Below are 25,050 nucleotides of genomic sequence, written 5' to 3'. Positions count from 1 at the left end.
ATTAATGCTGAAAGGTACATACAGGTTTTGGAGCAAGATATGTTGCCATCCAAGCAACATTATCATGGACACCTGTGATTATTTCAGCAAAACAATGCCAAGCCACGCGTTACATCAACGTGGCTTCATAGTAAAAGAGTGCGGGTACTAGACTGGCCTGCCTGTAGTCCAGACCTGTCTCCCATTGAAAATGTGTGGCGCATTATGAAGCCTAAAATACCACAACGGAGACCCCCGGACTGTTGAACAACTTAAGCTGTACATCAAGCAAGAATGGGAAAGAATTCCACCTGAAAAGCTTCAGAAATTGGTCTCCTTATTCCCAAACGTTTACTGAGTGTTGTTAAAAAGAAAGGCCATGTAACACAGTGATAAAAATGCCCCTGTGTCAACTATTTTGCAATGTGTTGCTGCCATTAAATTCTAAGTTAATGTATATTGGCCAAAAAAAAATTAAGTTTCTCAGTTCGAACATTAAATATCTTGTCTTTGCAGTATATTCAATTGAATATAAGTTGAGAAGGATTTGCAAATCATTGTATTCTGTTTTTATTTACAAATTACACAACGTGCCAACTTCACTGGTTTTGGGTTTTGTACTTTTTTTATTATCACTCTTTAAAAACAAAAAACAAAAGAGGGTGGTGACAATGCACTTTTCTTTGTTTTTATCTGAAAACAGCGCCAAAATATGATTCATTTCCTAAAGTGAACAAAATGTCACATAATGTGGTTCTGTTTTTGAAGTCACCTGTACTTTGAGAGTGTGTACTCACGTTGCCACAAAGAAATGCGATTTCTCTCCCTGAAATGGCGTCACGGTGATTGAACACAAATGACTCAAGTGTGACTCAGCAGGCAACTGGCCACCCACATACTTTCACAAACTCTAAGAAAGAAAGAATCCAACTCTCTTTTGTCTTACTACTTTCAGGGTTTGATGGGAACCTTGACTCCCAAGGAGAACTCATTCTTCAGGAGTCCTTCCAAGTTTGGGATCCCAAAACACTCATCCGAAAGGGTCGTGACCGCCACCTTTTCCTCTTTGAAATGTCGCTGGTTTTAAGTAAAGAAGTGAAAGATTCAAATGGACACAGCAAGTACCTCTACAAGAGCAAACTGTTTGTAAGTGATATGCAGTTTCATGCTTAGACTACATAGTTTCAGTTAGTTGCTAATAGGGATGGGTACCGAATTTGATACTTTTATAGGCTCCGACCGAATTCCGTCGGTACGAACGGTTATCGATTCACATAAAATTAAACAATGCCGTATTTCGATACCTTTGTTGCACGTGACGGGCGGCACGGTGGAACAGGGGTTGGTGCATGTGCCTCACAGTACGAAGGTCCTGAGTAGTCCTGAGTTCAATCCAGGGCTCGGGATCTTTCTATGTGGAGTTTGCATGTTCTCCCCGTGACTGCGTGGGTTCCCTCCGGGTACTCCGGCTTCCTCCCACCTCCAAAAACATGCACCTGAGAATAGGTTGTTTGGCAACACTAAAGTGGCCCTAGTGTGTGAATGTTGTCTGTCTATCTGTGTTGGCCCTGCGATGAGGTGGCGACTTGTCCAGGGTGTACTCCGCCTTCCGCCCATGTGCAGCTGAGATAGGCTCCAGCACCCCCCGCGACCCCGAAAGGGACAAGCGGTAGAAAATGGATGGATGGATGTTGCACGTGACGTCACGTCCGGTTGCAGACTCAGCCATCTCAAACACTTGGTGGGCAAACAAGCAGTCAAATAGCATTCAGAGAGGACTCAGTCGGACTGACTCTAGGTAATGCTACAATTTTCAACGCCAACAGAGCAAGTATGCCTGATAGAAAAAGCTAAAATTTAAAGTAATTCTCCACTTTTCCAAAATGAGCTAGCATGATGCTAATCTATGACTTTGCCATGTACATACTGATTAGCCGTTTTACATGGTGATTTCAACATCTTCAAATTTGGTAAAGAAAACTACAACTAAGTTGCACGTTACACATTACTTTTGTGTCCAATAAGTACAATAAATACAATATAGACACTTTTTAGGGTGCAACAAAACACTTGTTTCTGCTTAACGACACAGATTACTCCCTGACTAGATAACCCACCTGAGCCTATACACTGTGAACGTCTTGGAATTTTAACTGCATGCAAAGTCTAAAGTCTACTATATACCGTAATACTTACAAATGACACTTACAAATTACCGTATTTTCCGCACTATAAGGCGCACCGGATTATAAGGCGCACCTTCAATGAATGGCCTATTTTAAAACTTTGTTTATATATGAGGCGCACCGCATTATAAGGCGCATAGAATAGACGCTACAGTAGAGGCTGGGGTTACGTTATGCATCCCGTAGTTGCGAGACTCGTTGTGGCTCAATATTGGTCCATATATAAGGTGCACCGGATTATAAGGCGCACTGTCAGCTTTTGAGAAAATTGGAGGTTTTTAGGTGCGCTTTATAGTGCGGAAAATACGGTACTTACTTTATTCAAATGTGAAAGGTACACATCCCTAGTCGCTGGGTCATTGTGGTTTTCACTCCAATGTTGTATTTGTATGTGTGATGTTCCTTTTCTCAGACATCAGAGCTCGGAGTGACAGAACATGTAGAGGGCGACCCTTGTAAGTTTGCCCTCTGGGTGGGTAGAACTCCGACCTCGGACAACAAGATCGTGCTCAAGGTGCAGTATTAGTAGAATTCTCATATACAGTACAGTGGTACCTCAGCTTAAGAGTGTCCCAACTCGAGACTATTTTGAGAGAGCTGTCTGGTATACTTCAAAAATTGAAGTACAAGCATCGCCGCCATTAGTCGGCGTAGCAAATGCTACAGTTACACATCTGGTCTTACTTTCTAGCATTATCTTAAAGTACCAGTAGAGTGGAAAACATGTTGAATGTATATGCTTAATTGTGTTTCATTGTATCTATTAAACCCTATCAAATTGTATTTACCATCCGTAAAGTATGTGAAAATACCGTCTAAACATCACAAAATGCCACAAATTCAGTCCGCTTATGCACTCTGACCATATCAGCAGATCAGTCATACTGGAAATGCGTGGTGTTTACCAATCCCAATCCTTATGTAAGACAAGAACACATATGCTTGTATTTTTTTAATGCATTTGAAATCATAAATAAATAGCTAACAATTGAGTCAACACATCAAGGGTCCTCTATTGCGCCCATAAATCTCTCTAAAAACATCCAGAAACCGCAAACAATACTCCATTTGCATGTAGTGACCTGAAAATTAACCAAATATGAGTGAAATTGTTATTTTAAGCGCTAATGCAGACGGCTTATTTTAGAGGCGCATTGATATATGTGAGCTAATGCTATCTTACGCTGCTATTGTTGACACACTAAACCGGCGGCTACTTTTGCTTCACCTCAAACTTGCTAAAAGTAATATCTAGATTATAATTCATGCATTTCTCGCCTGGGATTAGACAAATGTGACCATGGACAGAGAGGCTGTTCGACTTTGACATCACCCTAGATAGCGAAAAAGACGCTAGCTGCAGCAACTTTTTTTTAACCCTTTGTGAGGATTTCGATTGAATCTTCATCTAAACGGGATTATGTGAGCATCCCATTGGTCGGCATCCCAGCGAGAGTGGAAATTGTACAGTAGGTGTTTGTTTTATTATGGTTTATTATGTTTAGTTTTTATGTGTAGCATGGGGTTGCCAACTTCCTGAAAAAAAAAAATAGACACCTTGTTGGCAGGGCCAGTGTTCCACAAATATGTGCTACCCCATAAGAAAAATGCAACAATTTGCGTAATCCGATAGTCAATATAACTAATGGACTGATTTGGATATATTTTTCAGAAAATGTCTGAAATAGATCCTGGAACAAGTGTTTTTGTAGTTTTCATTATTATTCATACAGTATATAAGCTTATCAAAATACTTGTTGACATTCATTCTGTCACCATACAGTATAGACCAGTGATTCTCAAACGGTGGTACGCCAAAGAATCACTTTTGTAATGTAACAGTTTTATTTTCCTGTATTCAAACCCAGTGTGACTGTTCAAACTGTGTGCAATGTTACAATATACTTGATAGATAAAACCTCTGCCTTCTACTTTATGCTACTGTATTTTAATGTTGGTCTTTATGGTGGTACTTGGAGAGCCAAGTGTTTTCTGAGGTGATACTTGGTGAAAAAAGCTTGAAAACTACTGGTATAGACATACAACCAGCCATGCATTTTAGGTTAATCAAGGTTTATACCGTCTTTGTTTTGGTTTATTTCCTGGTATGTAAAATAATGCTAAAAAATATCCACAATCTAGCAACCTTTTTTACCTTAATTGCTATGGTTATTTTGATGCTCATGCTGAGTAGCGTTGGGTAGCAGATTTTCACCCCTATCAGCGTGGTGATTGATTTGACCTTTGCATTTGTGTTCTTGTCTGTTTTGTATTTATACTGATTGATAATGGACGCGTACTTATGTTACTAAATACCGGACAATTCCGTTTTTCAAGGGACGGTTGGCAACCCTAGTTTCACATCTAGCAATGCTGTATCCGTTTAGCACCAAGCTTCTAAAACTTACTGCCCATCCTCCTTGTGTTCTGGCTCAAATATAATAGGTTCAGGATCATAATTTTACTCCAAGTACCATATTTTTCGGACTATAAGTCGCAGTTTTTTTCATAGTTTGGCCGGGGGTGCGACTTATACTCAGGAGCGACTTATGTGTGAAATTATTAACACATTACCGTAAAATATCAAATAATATTATTTATCTCATTCACGTAAGAGGCTAGACGTATAAGATTTCAACGGATTTAGCGATTAGTGACAGATTGTTTGGTAAACGTATAGCATGTTCTATATATTATAGTTATTTGAATGACTCTTACCATAATATGTTAAGTTAACATACCAGGCACGTTCTCAGTTGGTTATTTATGCGACATATAACGTACACTTATTCAGCCTGTTGTTCACTATTCTTTATTTATTTTAAATTGCCTTTCAAATGTCTATTCTTGGTGTTGGGTTTTATCATATAAATTTCCCCCCAAAAATGTGACTTATACTCCAGTGCAACTTATATATGTTTTTTTCCTTCTTTACTATGCATTTTCGGCCGGTGCGACTTATGCTCCGGAGCGACTTATAGTCCGAAAAATACGGTAATCATTGTTGTCTCTCACAAAGTTTGCTTGATTAGCATTGTTGTTGATGGGGAAGGGATCTTTGGTTCCTAATGCTACGTCACGGATCACGTGACTGGCTTGCTCATTAACCCTCAAAATGGCTCGGGGTTTTCTGTGAGATTGATACTATTTTGACTATATCTATTTATTTGCAATCTTTGGAAGTCTTTGGGTGTCATAAATCAGATATATATGACAATACCTTCAATATAAAAGCAACTTGTTTTTCCACTCTACTGGTACTTTAAAGCTAGAGATCGACTTTGTTTTTAACCATAGGATAGAAGAAAGTGAGTGTCAAGGACAGTGCTGGAAAAAAAGAAGTAGGTGATATTTATTGAATTAAAAAAAAGAAATAATCAAAAACATGATCGAGCGTGTAGCCAACTTGGCGAAGCAGACAATGAGTACCTTTATGTCTTCAGTCCACTGCTTCCAGTTACTTTCTGCTTTGTTTCAGTAGCATCACATTTGCTGCATCATTATCATACAAACTAGATAGTTTGCACACTGTATAAGAATAAATGACATACAGCATGCAGGATCTGTGACTGTGTTCATATTTGTTTGTCGTGTCTTTTCCCTGAATCTTCCAGTCTGTGTATTTACCGTCAATGCGCCGGGTGTCTGTTTCATTGCGTAACTTGTGATGACAATGAAAAACCTGCTCCTTATGTAACATGACATTGCAGCTTCAGAGTTGCTGGTGTCAAAGTGAAGGCGGGAGATGGGGATGTGTCACTGACTGTTAATTGGACGCTGACAATAAATTACTTTCTAAAGAAAGCTGAAAACTGAAAATATTTAGTTGTTCTGTATGTTTACAAATGGCTGCATTTTCCAGGTGTGTATGCTTTAATCTGTAGTTGACTTAAGCTGATGCTCTCTTCCAGGCTTCAAGCATTGAAAACAAGCAGGACTGGATCAAACACATTCGCGAGGTCATTCAGGAGCGAACGGTCCATCTGCGGGGTGCTCTGAAGGAGCCCATTCATATCCCGAAAGCCACCACAGCCAAACATAAAGGCAGACGGTAGGCTAACAGCGCGCCACTTGTTTGTCGTGCTCATTATGACAACGCGCAGTAAAATAGCAACCGTTTTCTCCCATTACCACAGCTGGACTATGTTTTAATAAAACGAGCAATGCAATGAAACTATTTGGGTTTATCCACATGCAGGGATGGGGAGGAGCTAGACAGCCAAGGAGATGCAAGCAGTCAACCTGACACCATCTCGATCGCCTCACGGACATCCCAGAACACACTGGACAGTGATAAGGTAGAGAAACACACCGCCATGCTCTATATAACGGATTCAAAGTAGTTTACCAAAATCTCTTTCAGGAGGTTGTTGCACAATTGTTCCAATTACAGTTGCACCTAGTGACGGGTCAAATAATACTGAAACATTGATGCTTTATGAAACACCATGTCCATCCATACCTCCATGTGTGTGTCACTTCAAGAAGAAGTGCTTCTTTCGACTCACAAGTGACAGCTCGCACTAAATGAAGTCGTAAGAGTGACGTGCCTCGTTTGGCTTCGGTTTTCATCGCCGTCATTGATCTAAATCAGGGGTCTCAAACACGTGGTCCCTGGGCCATTTGCGACCCACAGGCCCATATGTTGTGCCCCTCTACTTAACTTCATAGTTTAGTGCAGGGGTTCGTTAACTTTTTTATTTACGGGCTTCATTGGGCTAAAAAATTCGACATGTTTTAAGTTTCAAGTTTAATTTATTCAGACATTTAAACGTTTGACAGATAAAGACAGGACATTTTTTTAACATACATATAGTCTGAAATGGAATAGGCAGAAGCTAAAGCTTATTACACTTATTCCAGTGTATTTACAAAACAGAAACAGAAAAAACTACCAATGTCTTATGCATGGAGTTGTACATTATTTTGTTTTCCATTAATCACAAAAGATAAAATTAAAATAAAGAAAAGTTCCATCATGTTAATTTTACATCCTTAGCATCTATTCTCAACATATTTTTTTATAATTGATTTCTTCAAAATAATTTTATATTTTATTAAAGTTTTACCATATTTTAACTCTTGGTCCAACTTAGTCCATACATTAATCCCAACAAAAGACACACAATGCTGCTTTGCACTCGTTCTCACGTATGTTTTTTAAACATTTCTTTCTTTCGGAAATTATAAACACAGTCTCGTTTTTGAAACAGTCCCTGAATATACACTGGTAACTTGTTATTGTTTATGTTATACCGTATTTTTCGGAGTATAAGTCGCTCCGGAGTATACATCGCACCGGCCGAAAATGCATAATAAATAAGGAAAAAAACATATTTAAGTCGCACTGGAGTATAAGTCGCATTTTTTGGGGAAATGTATTTGATAAAACCCAACACCAAGAATAGACATTTGAAAGGCAATTCAAAATAAATAAAGAATAGTGAACAACAGGCTGAATAAGTGTACGTTATATGAGGCATAAATAACCAACTGAGAACGTGCCTGGTATGTTAACGTAACATATTATGGTAAGAGTCATTCAAATAACTATAATATATAGAACATGCTATACGTTTACCAAACAATCTGTCACTCCTAATCGCTAAATCCGATGAAATCTTATACGTCTAGTCTCTTAAGTGAATGAGCTAAATAATATTATTTGATATTTTACGGTAATGTGTTAATAATTTCACACATAAGTCGCTCCTGAGTATAAATCGCACCCCCGACCAAACTATGAAATAAACTGCGACTTATAGTCCGAAATATACGGTACATAAATTGTGCTGTCTTAAACTCTACAAAATCATTACATTTTAGTGCTTTTAAATTAATGAAAAGCTCATTTGTATGTGCCCTTTAAGCCACTTTATTGACAATGCGGATCACTCTTTTTTGAATGATACTAATTGGATTAAAATTGGTTTTATAAGTGTTTCCCCACACTTCTAGGCCATAGGTCTTGTAAGGGAGAACCAAGGAACAGTATAAAATATAGGTTTTTTTCAATGATTGATTTTAGATTTTCCGCCCGATTGTAGCTGAGATAGGCTCCAGCGCCCCCCGCGACCCCAAAGGGAATAAGCGGTAGAAAATGGATGGATGGATGGATTTTAGATTTTATTGTAAGAGATTTACATAGCTTTGCCTTGATATAGTTTATATGTGGCTTCCAACTGAGCTTATTTTGTAAAACTATTCCAAGAAATTGTATTTAATTCACTCTTTCTGTCTCAGTATCATTTATTTTCACATTTCTACATACATCAATGCACAATTTCTAAACAGTATACATTTAGTTTTGTTAAAATCAAGAGTTAACTTATTTTATCGAAACACTTTTTTAACAATAACAGTTATTTTTTTCACTCTATCTATTAATGCTTCTAGGTTGTTACCACAACTAGTATTTTGGTGTCATCAGCAAATAAAATCAAATGTTATATTTTTGAAACTAAACAAAGATCGTTAGTATACATAAGGGACAAAAAAGGACCCAACAGAGGCCACTGTCAGCAGCTGGGAATCAGTGCCATTGATGTGGACATACTGGGATCTGTTCTTTACAAAGTCTGGAGCCAAGAAAAGGCCACTCTTCTAATCCCCTGTCCGTACAATTTTTTTGAGTCACAATTCATGATTCACTGTATCGAAAGCTTTGGTGAGATCTCGGAACCCTTATAACAACATATTGTTTATTGTCTATGGCATTTGATATTTTTTGTACAAGGTCCACTGATGCTAAGGTAGTGGTCCTATTGGGTCTAAAACCATACTGCTGTTCACAAAGAATATTTTTATTTTCTATATAATTGAATAGTCTTTTATGGAATATATTCTCCAAAATCTTAGAAAACTGTGACAGAATGTAAATGGGTCTATAATTAGTGAATTCCTGTTTATCACCAGCCTTGTAAATAGGAATCACTTTTGCAGTCTTCTTTCCTTCTGGAAAAACACCCGATTGTAAAGAAAGATTACAAATGTACTCTAAGTGATTGGTTCGACAACACATTCAATAATTTCTTTTAATACTGACATGTCCAGTCCATTCCAATCAGCAGACATCTTTGTCTTGCAGATTTTAAAAACTAAAATTATTTCATTTTCATCAGTGGCTTGAATAAATGTAGTTTTATCTGCAGTTGGCATTTTGCTTAGAGCACCAACGTGATTAATGTTTATAATTTCACAATGTATACACACACAAACATATACAGCCTACACATATATACGTGTACATATATGTGCATACTGTACTAACATATTATTATATACATATATCATATAATACGTACATCCATACTTGCCAACCTTGAGACCTCCGATTTCGGGAGGTGGGGTGTGGGGGTGGGGGGCGTGGTCGTGGGTGGGGCGGGGGGCGTGAATAAGATATATATATATAAGAAATACTTGACTTTCAGTGAATTCTAGCTATATATATATATATATATATATATATATATATATATATATATTTTATTACATATATATATATATATATATATATATATACATATATATATATATATATGTATACATATATATATATATATATATATATATATATATATATATATATATATATATATATATATATATATATATATATATATATATATAAATAAATAAAATAAATACTTGAATTTCAGTGTTCATTTATTTACACATATACACACACATAACACTCATCTACTCATTGTTGAGTTAAGGGTTGAATTGTCCATCCTTGTTCTATTCTCTGTCACTATTTCAGAACACACACATTATACAAATATACATTATAAAATCAATAAGAAAACGGGAGCTCTAATTTGGGAGTCTGAATTAGGATCAGAAGTTCCTATATAAACATTGCGCACTCACGTCGTTGTATTGATTACTGCAGCTGTGCACTGGATTCATTCACAAATACAAACTACAACTCACAAACACTTTAGAGTTAGGCTCCACCATCAGAATGTGTACTTAAACTTATATAGATCACATGTATATTATTCAGTGAGTTGATTCACCAAAACTAACCTGTTATACAGGAGGAAAAAGCACACATGACGTTTCAATTGTTCACAGACTGGTCACGCTCATCAGAATGACAAGACACTTCCGGTCTGCAGGTGATAGCATTCAATTGGGAAGAAACGCCCTACTGCCCCCTACTGACCAATGTGAATACTGATAAATCTGTAATGACAGCTCCAAAAACGAATTCAAACCACAAAATAAAATAAATAAATCAACACAAAAATGTGACACATTATGGGTGGGTCACATATGCATGTACAGTAGATGGCAGTATTGTCCTGTTTAAAAGTGTCACAACATTGCTGTTTACGGCAGACGAACTGCTTTACGGGGGACGAAAACTTGACTGCTGTTATTGTGTGTTGTTACCGCGTGGGAGGACGTTAATGAAACTGCCTAGCAATAAACACACATAAGAAACCAAGAACTCGCCCTCGATCATTAGCTGTTTATATGGTGGGAAAGCGGACGTGAGAACAGGCTGTCAACACGTCACTCAGGTCCGCGTGGAGCTGGAGGGGGCGTGGCCTCCATATTACTCCATTATACATTGTTTTTCCTAAGAGGGCTCAATTTTTAAATTTCAATCTCCAATTCTTTCACAGGTTTATGATACACCAGTAGTTATTGCACAATACCTCAATGCCAAGCAGGATATCAAATTATTTCATTTTTCAGAGGGCATACAAACATTTTGGATTCTTTTTTTGTTTGTTACTTTTTTTTGGCAAAATCTTTTAATCAGCTTCAGCCCTAAACAAACATATCAAACACAAAATGTTTCTTTTTTTTAAGCCTTTAAAGGGCTTTTGATCAAATGATGTCACAGTTTTTAAGTAATATAACATTCCATGATATTGCGACCCAGAGAGGGACAAGCGGTAGTAAATGAATGGATGGATGGATGGATGGTTATTTTACAAATTATTATCTGCTCAAAAGGCTTTCAAAAGGGTCAACATTTTAAAAAAATGACATGTTTGATATTTTTGTTTAGGACTAATGTGTATTGAAAAAGCGAACCAAACAGGTATGAATCCAAAATGCTTTTACTCCCTTAAAACTCCAGTTTGGTTTTGAAGATAATTAAAAGTGAATCTCCCCAGAGGGTTAATCAAGCAGATGTAGGATGAAAATTATGAAACGCTTAACACAGTATCAGTGCCGTGTCAATGCAGCTATTGAGTGTGCCACACACTCACTGAGGTGTCATTTACCCATCACTCAAAACACCTTTAAGGTCAACCCAAATCTCTCTTTTTTTAACATTCTTCCATCCTATTTAGGTTTACAGTTTAAATTCAACTTCCAAGTTGTTCCTCCACAAAATCATTTGAGGTCCACAGATGCACTGTGTTAGATTATGGGCAAGCCTACAAAATAAACAGTATTCTATTCTGGATCCTTTTCATTCACTAATCATATTACAGCTCGTGATCCCTGCAGATTTCTCACATGTGATCATCTCTTTACAACATGTTTCCCGTGGAAGTGTTGTGTGACAGTCCATCTGACAGAGATTTCATGCAATGTGTGTGTGTCGGAGAGTTTCACCGAGCGCAAGGACAGCCGACTCTAGTTATATCTGGTAATAGCACCACAGAAGGCTTGTCCTCCCACGCTCAGTATGAGCAAACCTAACACGCTCATGCACACTTGTGCAGAAGAATGTTTCTTTACTCTCCAGTCAAACCGTGAATTGAAGCCAGGCGCCTCTCCCTAGTGTACCCGCTTGTGTAAGGCAGGATAGCTGAACTAATTGGTGCTGAACATTATTAAGTGTTTAGTTGTTTTAGAATTAAAATGAATACATCATTTAAATGTGTGCTGTTGCACATTCAAATATTCCGGGTCATCTCCCAGCTTTGAATGCATCTTTATCTCTCTGGCTGTGTGAGGATTCTGTGTGAAACCTTTCATTCAGGAGGCCGTGACACTGGCGTGTTTGTGTATTTTTTTTTGTATGCGAGGGCTCGTGTTCCTGTGTGCATCCGCTTTAGTGACTGACTTGTGTGTCAGCTGCTTCAGCCTCCCACTCGCGGAGGATGCTCGTCTCTATGCCAGACAGGAAACAACCTTTTTAAGTCTTCACCGCTTTCACTCCATCCGAGACTTCCCAAATAGAGAGATTGTAGATAAATGTTTTTTCCACTGAATTTCTGGTATATTTTTGTTGTCTAAATAATAATAGTCTGACTTCAAGAGTTGATAGGCAGTGTTGGATCTACTGTACTGAATTGATCTGGATTTGATTAGGACCTTTTTTTACCCAGTTGAAATGGAGCAGTTTTTTTTTTACTCTTTTAGCTTGCTTAGACTATTCAAATGACAATCTTAGTGTCATTTAGATAGTTGTATACTGGTTCATAGGGTCATTATTGCTGTCAGAGTTTTGGACGTTTTTGGACTTTTCTCACAATGAGGGAGTGGAAAACAATGGAGAAATTGGAGGAAAGAATCGCCCATCCTGTTTCTCAGCTTCTCAGTGCGCTGGCGTTACCACACTACCAGAGGGTATGTTGCAAATTAAATTGGTAATGTAACATTTACGCAGTGATCATGTACGCATTGGTAAATCTGGCATGCACTTGATATGTTGCTGCTTAGGTATTTGATTGTATTGTACTGTCATTTTAATTGAAGACCATGTTTATACATTGGGCTAGTCGATTACAATGAACTGCATCATAATAACAACTTTCCAGTATTGTTCCTCTCATGTGGCTAAACAGGTCATTGAAGTATTAGAAACACCTCTCTTTAAGAAGGAGTGTACCACTGCAAACAACACCACAATAATTAACATATCAAATGTCAACAGTTTTAATCAAATTTGGATTTGGAATAAAGGTTAGCAAAGTGTGTGTATCAAAACAATTAAAATTTAGAATTAAAATTGAATTGATGTGAAAATTTGAATTGAATGGGCTCCCCCCTAAATGATGTTCAATTAGAATTTTTAATTAGATACATTGCAATTTGAAGAAATTCCTTTTTTTAACTTTATAAATCCAGAAAAGTCCTATTGAATCTTTTTTGTCACGAACATTCATACACCAGTGTGAGTGGCACTGGGAGAAAAGTGGGTGAAGTGTCTTGCTCAAGGACACAAGGGCATGGATCAATTCTATTTAATACCAATGTCAGAGCAACAACAACTAGCTGAACTGTTCGCACACACACACTGTCACTAGCCCTGTGGTGCATTCACAGTTTGAAATCACACAACTCCTTAACTTTAACAGCTGGTTGCTACAATAATTAGGACATTTTTTTAAATCCAGTTTGCCTTGTTATTTAATCTTCTTGGCTTGCAGTGGAGGGGATGAAGAGGTAGGGGAGGCGGTGCCGCCAATGCTGTGGATATTTCCATGTTTCAAACAATACAAGGCTTGTCCATTGCTTTCGTTGGACTCATATTGAGCTAGCAATACTAGATTTTTTTAAACTAAAAAACACTTAAGAGGCACACAACGTAGCACAGTAGCAACACAACGCACTATTGTGCTGACAGGAGATCGGTCAGCCCGGACACAAAATGACTGCGCTGCGGGACACACAATGGGTACCGGTAGATGAAATGTTCGTACACGCAGACCAGGTTCGTACAACAAAGCATCTTTTATTTGGTTTTTGATTTGCACAATGAAGGGTTCATAAACTGGGTTTTTTGTTTTGTTTTGGTTTTTTTTGTTCCAAGCCTAACTACCACATTAACCATGCATTTGCATTGTATCGTAACCTCGTACTCCACATAAATGTATTTCATGTATGTGTTTGTCATTTTACATAAGCTTGTCAGAAAGTGCATTGTATATAAAAACTGAATCCACCGTTCTGATTACTCTCCATCCTGATATCTGGAGAGCAAATGGTGAAAATGATAACTTTATGTAAGCCTAAACCTCAGACTATAGTTGAATTAAAAATATATATGTTCCTTTCTTTTCAGCTGTCAGGGGGTTGCGAGCTGACTGTGGTCATCCATGACTTTTTGGCCACCAATGGTGGAAGCAGTGGGGAGCTGACAGTTCGACGAGGACAGACAGTGGAGGTTCTGGAGCGAATCCATGATAGGCCGGACTGGTGTCTGGTACGGACTACAGACCGCTCACCTGCCCAAGAGGGCATTGTCCCCTGCTCCATGCTCTGTATTGCACACTCCAGGTCCTCCATGGAGATGGAGGGTCTCTTCAACCACAAAGGTAGGGAAAGGCTTTCCTTTCGTCTTGAATTTTGAATATAATGTCTTTGAAGACAGAGATCTTGGTGGATACATTCAATGGCACTATATAGCCAGTAAACCTGTTGGATGTCACTGATACTAATAATAGTTTGTAGTTTAGAACTGTAATCTGGATTGTTACCGCTTTGATTTACACACTCTCATATCTTGGCCAGTTGGTGACAGCTGCATCAACTACATGAATATAAAGTTATCAAACACTATTCAAAAATGGGGAATAATCGACAACCAGGCAAATAATACAACTAAAAGAAAGGGCCTGATTACTGATGGCTGATCTGGCCTAAAATATCTATTGCTCTATATATTTCAGCATATATATCACAATATATATTTGGCATAAAAAAAACTATAATAAGAACGGGTTACAAATGCTGGCAGGCATATGTGGTAACTTCCAAAAACATGCACCTGGGGAAAGGTTGATTGGCAACACTAAATTGTCCCTAGTGTGTGAATGTGAGTGTGAATGTTGTCTGTCTATCTGTGTTGGCCCTGTGATGAGTTGGCGACTTGTCCAGGTTGTACCCTGCCTTCCGCCCGAGTGCAGCTGAGATAGGCTCCAGCACCCCCCGCAACCCCGAAAGGGACAAGCGGTAGAAAATGGATAGATGGTTACTTTTCGTTGTAACATGTTCTATCTACACTTCTGTTAAAATGTATTAAGCACGTATTCTTTTGTTGGTTACTACTTTACATTACATTGGGGCTACACTACAAATTTGGTATCCTTTAAAATGGTCAAGATCATTGAATAATTAATTTTTTGTTCGCAAATATTATCAGAAAAAAATAGGATAGATGTGTAACAATACTGTATCAACTAATTATTCAAATAATGTTATTATTTCCTTTTATTACATACAATATTTTGAGCAAATAATTAGATCAAAATAACTATACATTGGCAAAAACAACTCTTGGCTCTGATTTAAATCATTTGGTTTGTGTCCTTGAAGCCAACCTGTGTTCATAAACTGATCTCCAGAGTTAGTGAACAATAAAAAAAAAAAAACGTAAAAAAAAACCATTTTGTCGAATAATACATCTAATCACTGTAGTATCGCCTGTATACTGATACTATGCTTGGTATCGCTACTGTTGATATTTGCATTGATCCGCCCCCCACGGTTTACATTCAAGAGATTTAGTTTAGCAGTTAGCATGGAATATTGTATCCTCCTACACCATAATTTATGTAGTGTAGCACGTTATTCCTTGACCTCCAGTGATGTACTTGTAAGAAACTCACTTTTTTTCCCCGCCACGGAGGCGAGGATTAGTTAACCGTTAGTTGGCTCGCTAATGAAGACGCTACATTGCGATGAGGACGCGGTCGTCTGCGTGTCGCTGTCAAATTTGCGAGACACAGCTAAAATGTGTATTATCACAATATGAGGATAGTATTAAAAGTTCAATCATCAGCCACATTTATGTTATATATATTGTATTTTGTTTAGTTTATCGTGCAACCCTTGGCCTGATCCAATCTGCTATACTGTAGTTAAAATCCAACATTCCAAATGCAAGAAGAAGACAGTTATTTGTCTTTTTTGTATCTTTCTCATTCCATTTTTTTTGCTGCAAAAAATGCATACCATACTGAAGTTTAATGTCTGATGGGAACAGTGCTTTCTTGTTTGAAAGGCCGCTAAGCCTAAGCATTCTTGGATGTCTCTCATGTCAGCACCTGCACCGCGTTAAGAAGTAACATAAATATTCACAAATCTAACCATCAAAGCATCTCTGTAATCTTAAAAGTGCAGGAGAAGTGAAGTGCAGAAGAGCTTGTTTCTATGGCGATGTGGCATACAAATATTGTTTTGGCAGCGTTCATATGAAGAGGCTGTGTTTATCTATTCAATGTTGGAAATCACAGCTTGGGAATTAGCTGAGCATTTTCCTTATGCGGCAAGGGAAGGTGAGAATGATCATTTTACAAGTTCTCATCTTTATTTATTGTGCTAGCAGAAGGTCTTGTTTTTTAGTCTGCTTTTCATTGCTTGCACTGTTTGCATGTTTTATGCAGCCATTAGAGAGTATTTTGAAAAGGAGCAGGGAAGGCTCAAGCAAAAGGACATAGTAGACAAGAATGACAAAAGATCTTTGCTGCTTCATCATTCCTTTGTGTTTGCTGACCACCATGTAGGCCACTTTGTTCAAAGTTGCAGAAGTGTGACCGTTTCAGGGATTAGAGTAAAATCTCCCCAATTCCTGGAAGCACAGAATAATTGACTATTAAAAGTCCCAGAAGGACAGAAAAACAAAGGTAGTTCTTGCACCATAATTTGCTTGCAAAGTTCAGAGATGGCAATTATCTTATAAATAAATAACCATGTGTTTAGAAAAAGTTTCTCAACCATTTTTTAAACTTCATATTTATGTTAAATTCTATTAAGTATTCAACAAATTGTATTCTTCAAATTCCTTTATTGAATAGAAGTGTTCATAATTCAACTTTTTTAGAGGTCAGGTAACGCTATTTTTACGATGTATTGGGTGGCTTTTAGATGTGCAACTTATGCATAAGCACTTAAAGGTCTTGAAATCTGTTAAAGGTCTGTAGGGAAGATGAGTGGTTGTCAGCAAGTTTGATGTGTTGTTAGCATTTTGGGCTCACAATCAATAGATCAAAAGTTCAAATCTGTTTTGGGCATCTCTTTTTGAAGTTTGCATGTTCTCTCATGCACAATCCAATGAGACAAACCATGTAAAATGATGGTCTTTATATCAGGGGTCTCTAATTTTTACAGATTTAATTTATTTTACTGATTTTACCCATCTAAATGTTTGGAACATAACATTTTTTATTTGTTTTGTATACTTTAATTTTGTTTCTCATACTCCTGGCCCTTTTGCAGCCCAAAGGCCCATATTTCATGACTCTCTACTTAACTTGATAGTTTAGTGTAATTGTGGCCAGTGCAACCAAGGAGGCTAATATTGAAATATATTATGGCAATCTTGAATCCCTCTAGACACTACAATAATGTTTCAAACACAAAAATGACAAACACAAAGGAAAACCCAAAGAGCAACTTCCTGTAAGCAAGCGGAACTATCTCTGACAATTTCCTGGGCAACTCAACAGTCTCAAAATATAAAATGTTTTTTCTTTTAATGTTACGTTTAAAATGACTTCAGGTGTACCCTATCTCCGGGTCACTTTAGCTGCTGATAGAAGTCGTTTAAAACATGTTGTCATGTGGTTAAAACGCGATTGTTAAGTGAGTACTTAAAGAGGAACATTATCACAATTTCAGAAGGGTTAAAACCATTAAAAATCAGTTCCCAGTGGCTTATTTTATTTTTCGAAGTTTTTTTCAAAATTTTACCCATCACGCAATATCCCTAAAAAAAGCTTCAAAGTGCCTGATTTTAACCATCGTTATATACACCCGTCCATTTTCCTGTGACGTCACACAGTGATGCCAATACAAACAAACGTGGCGGATATAACAGCAAGATATAGCGACATTAGCTCGGATTCAGACTCGGATTTCAGCGGCTTAATCGATTCAACAGATTACGCATGTATTGTAACGGATGCTTGTAGTGTAGAGGCAGGTAGCGAAAACGAAATTGAAGAAGAAACTGAATCTATTGAGCCATATCGGTTTGAACCGTACGCAAGCGAAAACTACACGACAGCCAGCGACACGGGAGAAAGCGAGGACGAATTCGGCGATCGCCTTCTAACCAACGATTGGTATGTGTTTGTTTGGCATTAAAGGAAACTAACAACTATGAACTAGGTTTACAGCATATGAAATACATTTGGCAACAACATGCACTTTGAGAGTGCAGACAGCCCAATTCAGGGCTGTCTGCATTTAAATATTTTTAAGCTAAATTATTGGTAAACACAGTTTATGTATAATAATTTACGTAAAACCGCGAGTAATGAATAAAGTTTTCATCAATTAATATATTCTGTAGACTTACCCTCATCCGCTCTCTTTTCCTGAAAGCTGATCTGTCCAGTTTTGGAGTTGATGTCAGCATCTGCTTTGAGTGTCGCAGGATATCCACACATTCTTGCCATCTCTGTCGTAGCATAGCTTTCTTCTGTAAAGTGTGCGGAACAAACGACTGACCATTTCGTCGACTTTCCCCACAGCCTCGTATTTTGAACAAATTTCGTCCAATTTCTTGCCACTTTCGCATCTTTGGGCCACTGGTGCAACTTGAATCCGTCCCTGTTCGTGTTGTTACACCCTCCGACAACACACCGACGAAAGTGAGAAAATGGCGGATTACTTCCCGATGTGACGTCACGTTGTGACGTCATCGCTCCGAGAGCGAATAATAGAAAGGCGTTTAATTCGCCAAAATTCACCCATTTAGAGTTCGGAAATCGGTTAAAAAATATATGGTCTTTTTTCTGCAACATCAAGGTATATATTGACGCTTACATAGGTCTGGTGATAATGTTCCCCTTTAATGTGGTCCAACCTCAGCCCGACTCTATGCTTTCACCGGCAACCAGGTGAATTGAGTTTGAGACCCCTACTCTATATTGTCCTTAGGTGTGAATGTTGCCTAAATCTTGACCAATCCAGAATGTCAGCTGGGATAGGCTCCAGCGAACCCGTGACCCAAATGAGGTATAGAAAATGAATGGCTCGATGAATGGAATATGTGATTTTGAGTTGCAAAAGAAAGTTTGTGACTGCACGTTAACTTTTGACTGCACTTGATGATTTCATAACTGAATCTATATTTGTTTCAAGGCGTCGTGTGCAACCTTTGTGCATCTTCATGCCTGTGAAATATGCACCCGCCCCCTCTAACTGAGTAGGTGTACCTCCTCAGGGTAGTATGGTAGAGGCACAGCATGTTTCCAGACATTCTCTTGGACACACATAGCGGAGGCTCACCCAATGTCCTTATAGCAACCCACTCACGAGGGAATCAGTGAGGGAGGGAGGGCGGGAGGGAAGGAGAAACTGTCTCATGCTGCATTGGACTTTTTATTTTTCCTCTGTCTGGATTTCACAAACTCCAGTCCACATATTCAAGGAAAGGACTAGCCTTTGAATTTAAATTTACCTGTGGAGATGCTGTAAGGGATCGCTTCAAGTCGAACTTCCAGAGGCTTGATATTTGACTGACATGGCCCATGGAATCCAGGCTTTAGTGTCACTATACCCTTTTTGCACTATGGATTCAGCACGGGGAGGACACTCGCACAACTGCAAGTTCTGGCTGCTGGACCTGGGTAAAATGTTTATGATTATGTCTGACATTTTTGGCACTGTTCGCTTACTCAGCATTTATATATTCTTTATACTGTCATGATGGAATAAGGCAGTCCAACTTCAACACTACGATATCAACTTAAAGCAGGGTCTTAGTGTTATCGTCAATCAATTTGAATCTCTCTGTATGACAAAATATGTATTCTATCTAAAACTACAGTGCCATTTTGGTATTTGTGTACTCAGACAGGTCAGTGTTTGTTATTGTATAGCAGAAAGCAATGAAGCTGAATGAATACATACCATGCTTCTCATCTTTTTTGTCTGAAGACCTTTACGGTCTAAAAATGTCACAATGTCTTTACTGTTTTTAGCCAGAATGTGAAGCGAAGGCAGTGTCCACTCCCTTATCTTTCATGCCAACTCCACGCCCTTCCTAAATGTGGCTGTCGGTGGTGAGCACTTCTCAGCATGCATTGTCCACAGGACCCAGACAACACCAGAAAAACGTCCTCTCTCTTTGAGCATCATGTCTCCAGAACACACCGACTGATGTTTGTGTGTCGACCACATGTCCCGTGGAAGATAAGACCACACTAAAAGATGCTCCCCTGGTGACTCCTTTGGAATCTCAGGCATGCTCCTGTAGAGCTGGAGCCACTTTTCGGATTACTCCAGCAGTCCCGTCTCCCCCCATCCTATTCTGGAACACAGACGTGCAGCAGAGTTATAATTCTAGCCTGTTTTTAGAGGAATGTGGAGGACACAATTCTGAAATTATGATACAACATTTCATCCAGTCATGAATTGTGCATTCATGACTGAATATCAGGGAAATCAGCTTATTGTTAAAACTGGGGAAAGGACAACTTGCTTTTTTGAATCTCTGCAAATTTGACTGTGCCCCAAGTCCTGATATTTAAAATGTGATTATTTCGACTTGGATTACTAACTTGAGTCAGCACAAAAGTGTACACATTTATAGAACTCCTGCATGAATGTTGTCCTTACACATTCATTCATGCTTTATTCTTTAACTGAGACCTATAATGATTTTAATCGACATTCTTGTTTTTAGTTTAGGGGTTCTTAACCTGTTTGACCTTGTGTCCCAACTTTTCCACTATAGACTGTCCAAGGGCCCACTCAAATAATAACACTGACTCATACTCTTGATTTTTTTCATATTTAATAATAAAATCTAAAAAAAACTTACAGTTTACAATGTTGTCAAATTATATGAAACCATGTGGTAATCACAAAGATTTTGATTTATTTCCCATATAAACCTTAGGCTCCGCTTATGTCAGGCTGATTATAAGAAGTACTACCAAATATACTGCGTAAGAAGGGACTCATAAATACCTGACACAATTTTATTTCTTACACACAATGATGTTGTGCTAAAATAGATCAAATAAATTAATCATGAATATGATTTTTAAATCCCAATAAAACTAAAGTGCAAATGAAAATACAGCTCGACCACTTTAGTCATAATTTTTGAGTTTAAGAAACTTCTCTATGTCTTTAGCTCCAGACTTGGGTTGGCACCTATGGTTAAAAAACACTGGTCTCGATAAAATGTATTGGCTATAGTTTTGCTTCCACAGTCACATTTATAACCCGAGTCTGTCTGCATTATGTTAATTTGTAGATGTGTTCCTAGATTGCAAATTAAACCACACCACACCCTCTTTAAAAGTATTATAATTTATCTTTTGAAAATGTACACTGTCTTGAAGTCTTCGCTGCTCTTTTTTTTCCACACACGGTGGAAAATAAACTCCATAAACATTATACCGATTCATCTGGCGACAACATAAGATACACCTGCACACTCTACGATCGATTCAGACTCCGCATAAAAAAATCTGCTTTTTCAGCATTTAAGCCATGATAGGATGAAAACAATTTTTGAGTGCTTTGCTAAATGTCCAAACAAGTATGTCCACCCCATTGTGATGTCACAACGCATCCAGACTGCAAAACCCCGAACCTCGGCATCCAAAACTGCCTGCCAGCTCACGCCAAACTGCATGAACCTTATGATTTGATGCTTTGACATTGTTGAACACGAATATCCAACACTGTAACAACATATAAGTCAGAAAAGTGGAAAATCATTATTGTAAGTCATCTTTAAAAAGGGCTGGCTCTGCATAAATTACATCCTTTTTTGCCCATGCTATATTTCTTAAAGTTTCGGGTAAATTGGTGGAGTAGTTGTAGTGCTAAATAATAAACATAAGAAAAATAAATAATAAATACACAAGCAGTGACCAAACTAAAACCTTATTTTCACAGGTAACTCTTAACAATGTTATGGTTGTACCCCTTAAGTAAAACAGACCAGCTGTTTTGCAGCAGTTGCAACATTCAAAGACCCCCCAAACCGAAAAGGGCAAAGGTCGCCAAAGGCAGTTGACCTGTGTTTCATCCAGTCAAACTCCTGTTAGCTATGCTGCTAATCTGATCGCCACTCACTGGACATTGAAGTCTAATTACACATTAGGGTAACACCTTTACACAGGTGTTAATGGGCATACTGCTACTGTCTAATACAAAGGTGTCAAACTTAGAGCTTGGGGGCCACATCGTTTTACGTAGCCCGCAAAAGCCTGGAAATAATGTGCGTCAATACGGGTGATGGGTCAAATGCAGAATAATTTCGCCACACTTTAACTTTAACTTTATGTCACAAATCACATGCTCATTAACTCTCAAATTTGCTCAGGAATCTTCGTAAGATTTATACTTTTTTGATCATATCTATATATTTGTAAACTTTGAAAGTATTTTGGTGTCATAAATCAGATATGTTTCATAATACTTTCAATATAGAGGCAATTAGTTGTTAGTGCTTTAGGTTATTCAGTGGGGAAGACAGAAACAATAGTGTTCAAGCAGAAACAGAGAGTCCTTGCTACCATAAAATTGTATGGCCAGATAATAATACAAGTAAATGAGTTTAATATTTTGGGAATGTGGATGGATGCTAGGCTTACATGGAATGCACGTTACCAGCATTGTTATCAGGTGTAAAACAATATTGAACGTGACGAGAAGTCAAGCAGGAGCAGAGTGGGGATCCAGCAGAACAGCCATTAAAAGGTTTTATGTAGCTATGGTAAGGACTACTTTAGATTATGGATGCATTCAATGTGGGTCAGCAGCAAAAAGTGTGTTTAAAAAAAATTGGAAACAGTTCAGACACAAACACTGAGACTGTGTTTTAAAGCTTTAGGTACAACTCCTCTTTCTGCACTACAGGTAGAGATGGGGAGATGCCATTGCGAATGAGAAATAATCAAATGATCATACAGTACTGAGTTAGTCTCAGAGATCACTCTGAAATGCAGCATCCAACAAGAAAGGTGATGTTGCTGTGCTGGGAGAGTGAGGGAGCTAAATATATATGTTTTGACTAGAGGAGCAGGAGAATAGCAGAAGACATGAGCTTGACACAAATGCAATTTACTTTATCAAGAAATGTAACAGTTACTCCTCCATAGTTCCCTGCGGATTCGGTGGATATATGGTCGCGCCAAAAGGGCTGAGTGGAAGTGTGGCAGTGATGGTTGAAGACCGTTTTAATACTAAATAGAGTTTGTTTCATCCAATATATATAGACGGAATGAAACACCTAATCACAGGAAATACGGGCTTTGCCTTTGTAGTAAGTACCAAGGCTCCGTACAGCAGTTAAAGAAAGAACAACAAACCATCTGGCAGTGTTTACAGTCGAGCTATTGGCAATGACAGCAGGATGACAGTGGGTAGAACAGTCACAGCAAAAAAAGGTGGAGGTCTGCTTCAACTCAAGGTCAGCATTAATCTCTCGCCAAGATTGTTTAGGTCGCAAAGCAGACAAGATATAGTTAATGAATTATATGAAATATTGTTGAGGCTTGAGGGGGCGAAAACCAGCGTAAGGTTCTTATGGGTTCCGGCTCACACAAGCATAAAGGGGAATGAACTGGCAGGTCAATCAATACTAATGCTAGAGCAGCACAGAGTGGTACCTATCAGTAAGGCAGAGGCAAAACCCTTTATTAAAGACAATATTTTCAAAGAGTGGCAAGTATCCCGGGACATGAGTACAAAAGAAAGACATTTATATGCAATACAGAACACGGTAGGAGCGGAAAGAACTGTATGGGGGAGCATAAAAGAGGGAAGAATCCTGTCACACCAGACTGAATAAGACATTGAACCTTATAAGCAAACACCCAACAGGATTATGTGACAATGCAATAGAGTCAGTGGAACATGCAATCATGTCCACTGACATGACAAATGTCTTCTAAGAGAGGAATTTAGAAGACATTGACAGAAGCAGTTTACTTTCAAAGGGGTACTCAGCAGCAACCAAATAATTTTAGTGAAGTTTCTACAAGAGACGGGTTTATGGAATAGAATTTAAGCGGTAGAAAATGGATGGATGGAAGGTTCAGTACATGTATGTATGTAAGTGAGGGAGGGAGAAGGCAGGGAACTCTGGTTCACATTCCAATACAGTAGGTGGCGGTAATGCAACTTTAACGTTGAGTGCCCTGCCATTAAACAAAAATCAGCAGCCATAACTGCAATGTGACCCTTAATGAAGTCAAGTTGGACACCTCTGAGCTAATAGAAATATATATGAACTGCAGTCTGACAATAGGTGACAATAAGTGATAGTGTCCTAAAACAACATGCTAGTGTGATGAAAACAATATATTTAACAAGTAATACACAATGAAGAAATGCAGGGAGGTACCACAGCAAATAATAATGTTAATACAGAATTTCACGCAAACCTCAGCAGTGTTTGTCCATCATGTCACTTGTAAGCATATTTTAAGACAACTTCCTCATGGCCACTGTCATGGTGTTCTTTTTATCTGTTTTGTGATTAACTTTCCTTTTTTGACTGGTTAATGGCTAAGAAACTTGAATCAAAATAATATTAATATTAATAATTAAAAAAAAATAAATCTTCCTGCAGAATTAGTAAATGTTTATAACTGCATGACTTCAGCTCGGTCTAAATAAGGAATATCTGTATTTGGATCTTAATAGTATGCTTTTCCCATGCACATGCTTCATAACAGCAATAGAATATAACTCCTGGAAGCAGAAATACTGCACCATAGCACACAGCCTCATTTTGTACAGGTGTAGGCTTATACATGAAAGGCTGTGTTAAAGTCTTGTCCAATTAAGGAAGGGAGAATTTCCACTCCCACCCTTTTTAAGGAGACTTTTCACATGGCTGAATCCTTGACGGATGTTGTTTAAACATGGAAAAATACTCCCTTAAGGGTCCAGCGCTACTGCAAAGATATAAAACCTGATCATTTTCAAGATGTTCAGCAACTTGAAATGTCACATGACATAAACTATTCAAACAATGATGTAGGCG

At 38.1% G+C, this 25,050-nt stretch overlaps 1 protein-coding gene across 2 annotated transcripts in view; it reads left to right on the top strand.

The window, feature by feature from the left end:
* The window catches only part of triob (trio Rho guanine nucleotide exchange factor b), a 237,165-nt gene that overhangs the window by 183,834 nt on the left and 28,281 nt on the right, over nt 1-25,050 (top strand). For both annotated transcript variants that reach the window (XM_061951061.1, XM_061951063.1), the window contains exons 33-37: nt 935-1,125; nt 2,578-2,679; nt 6,077-6,216; nt 6,364-6,463; nt 14,149-14,401. In XM_061951061.1, coding sequence (XP_061807045.1) covers nt 935-1,125; nt 2,578-2,679; nt 6,077-6,216; nt 6,364-6,463; nt 14,149-14,401 — 786 coding nt within the window. The remainder of the gene's footprint in view (nt 1-934; nt 1,126-2,577; nt 2,680-6,076; nt 6,217-6,363; nt 6,464-14,148; nt 14,402-25,050) is intronic.

The sequence above is a fragment of the Nerophis lumbriciformis genome, linkage group LG04 (assembly GCF_033978685.3).
Source record: "Nerophis lumbriciformis linkage group LG04, RoL_Nlum_v2.1, whole genome shotgun sequence".
In the NCBI taxonomy this organism is placed as follows: Eukaryota; Metazoa; Chordata; class Actinopteri; order Syngnathiformes; family Syngnathidae; genus Nerophis; species Nerophis lumbriciformis.
This window is presented reverse-complemented; position numbering and strand designations above follow the sequence as displayed.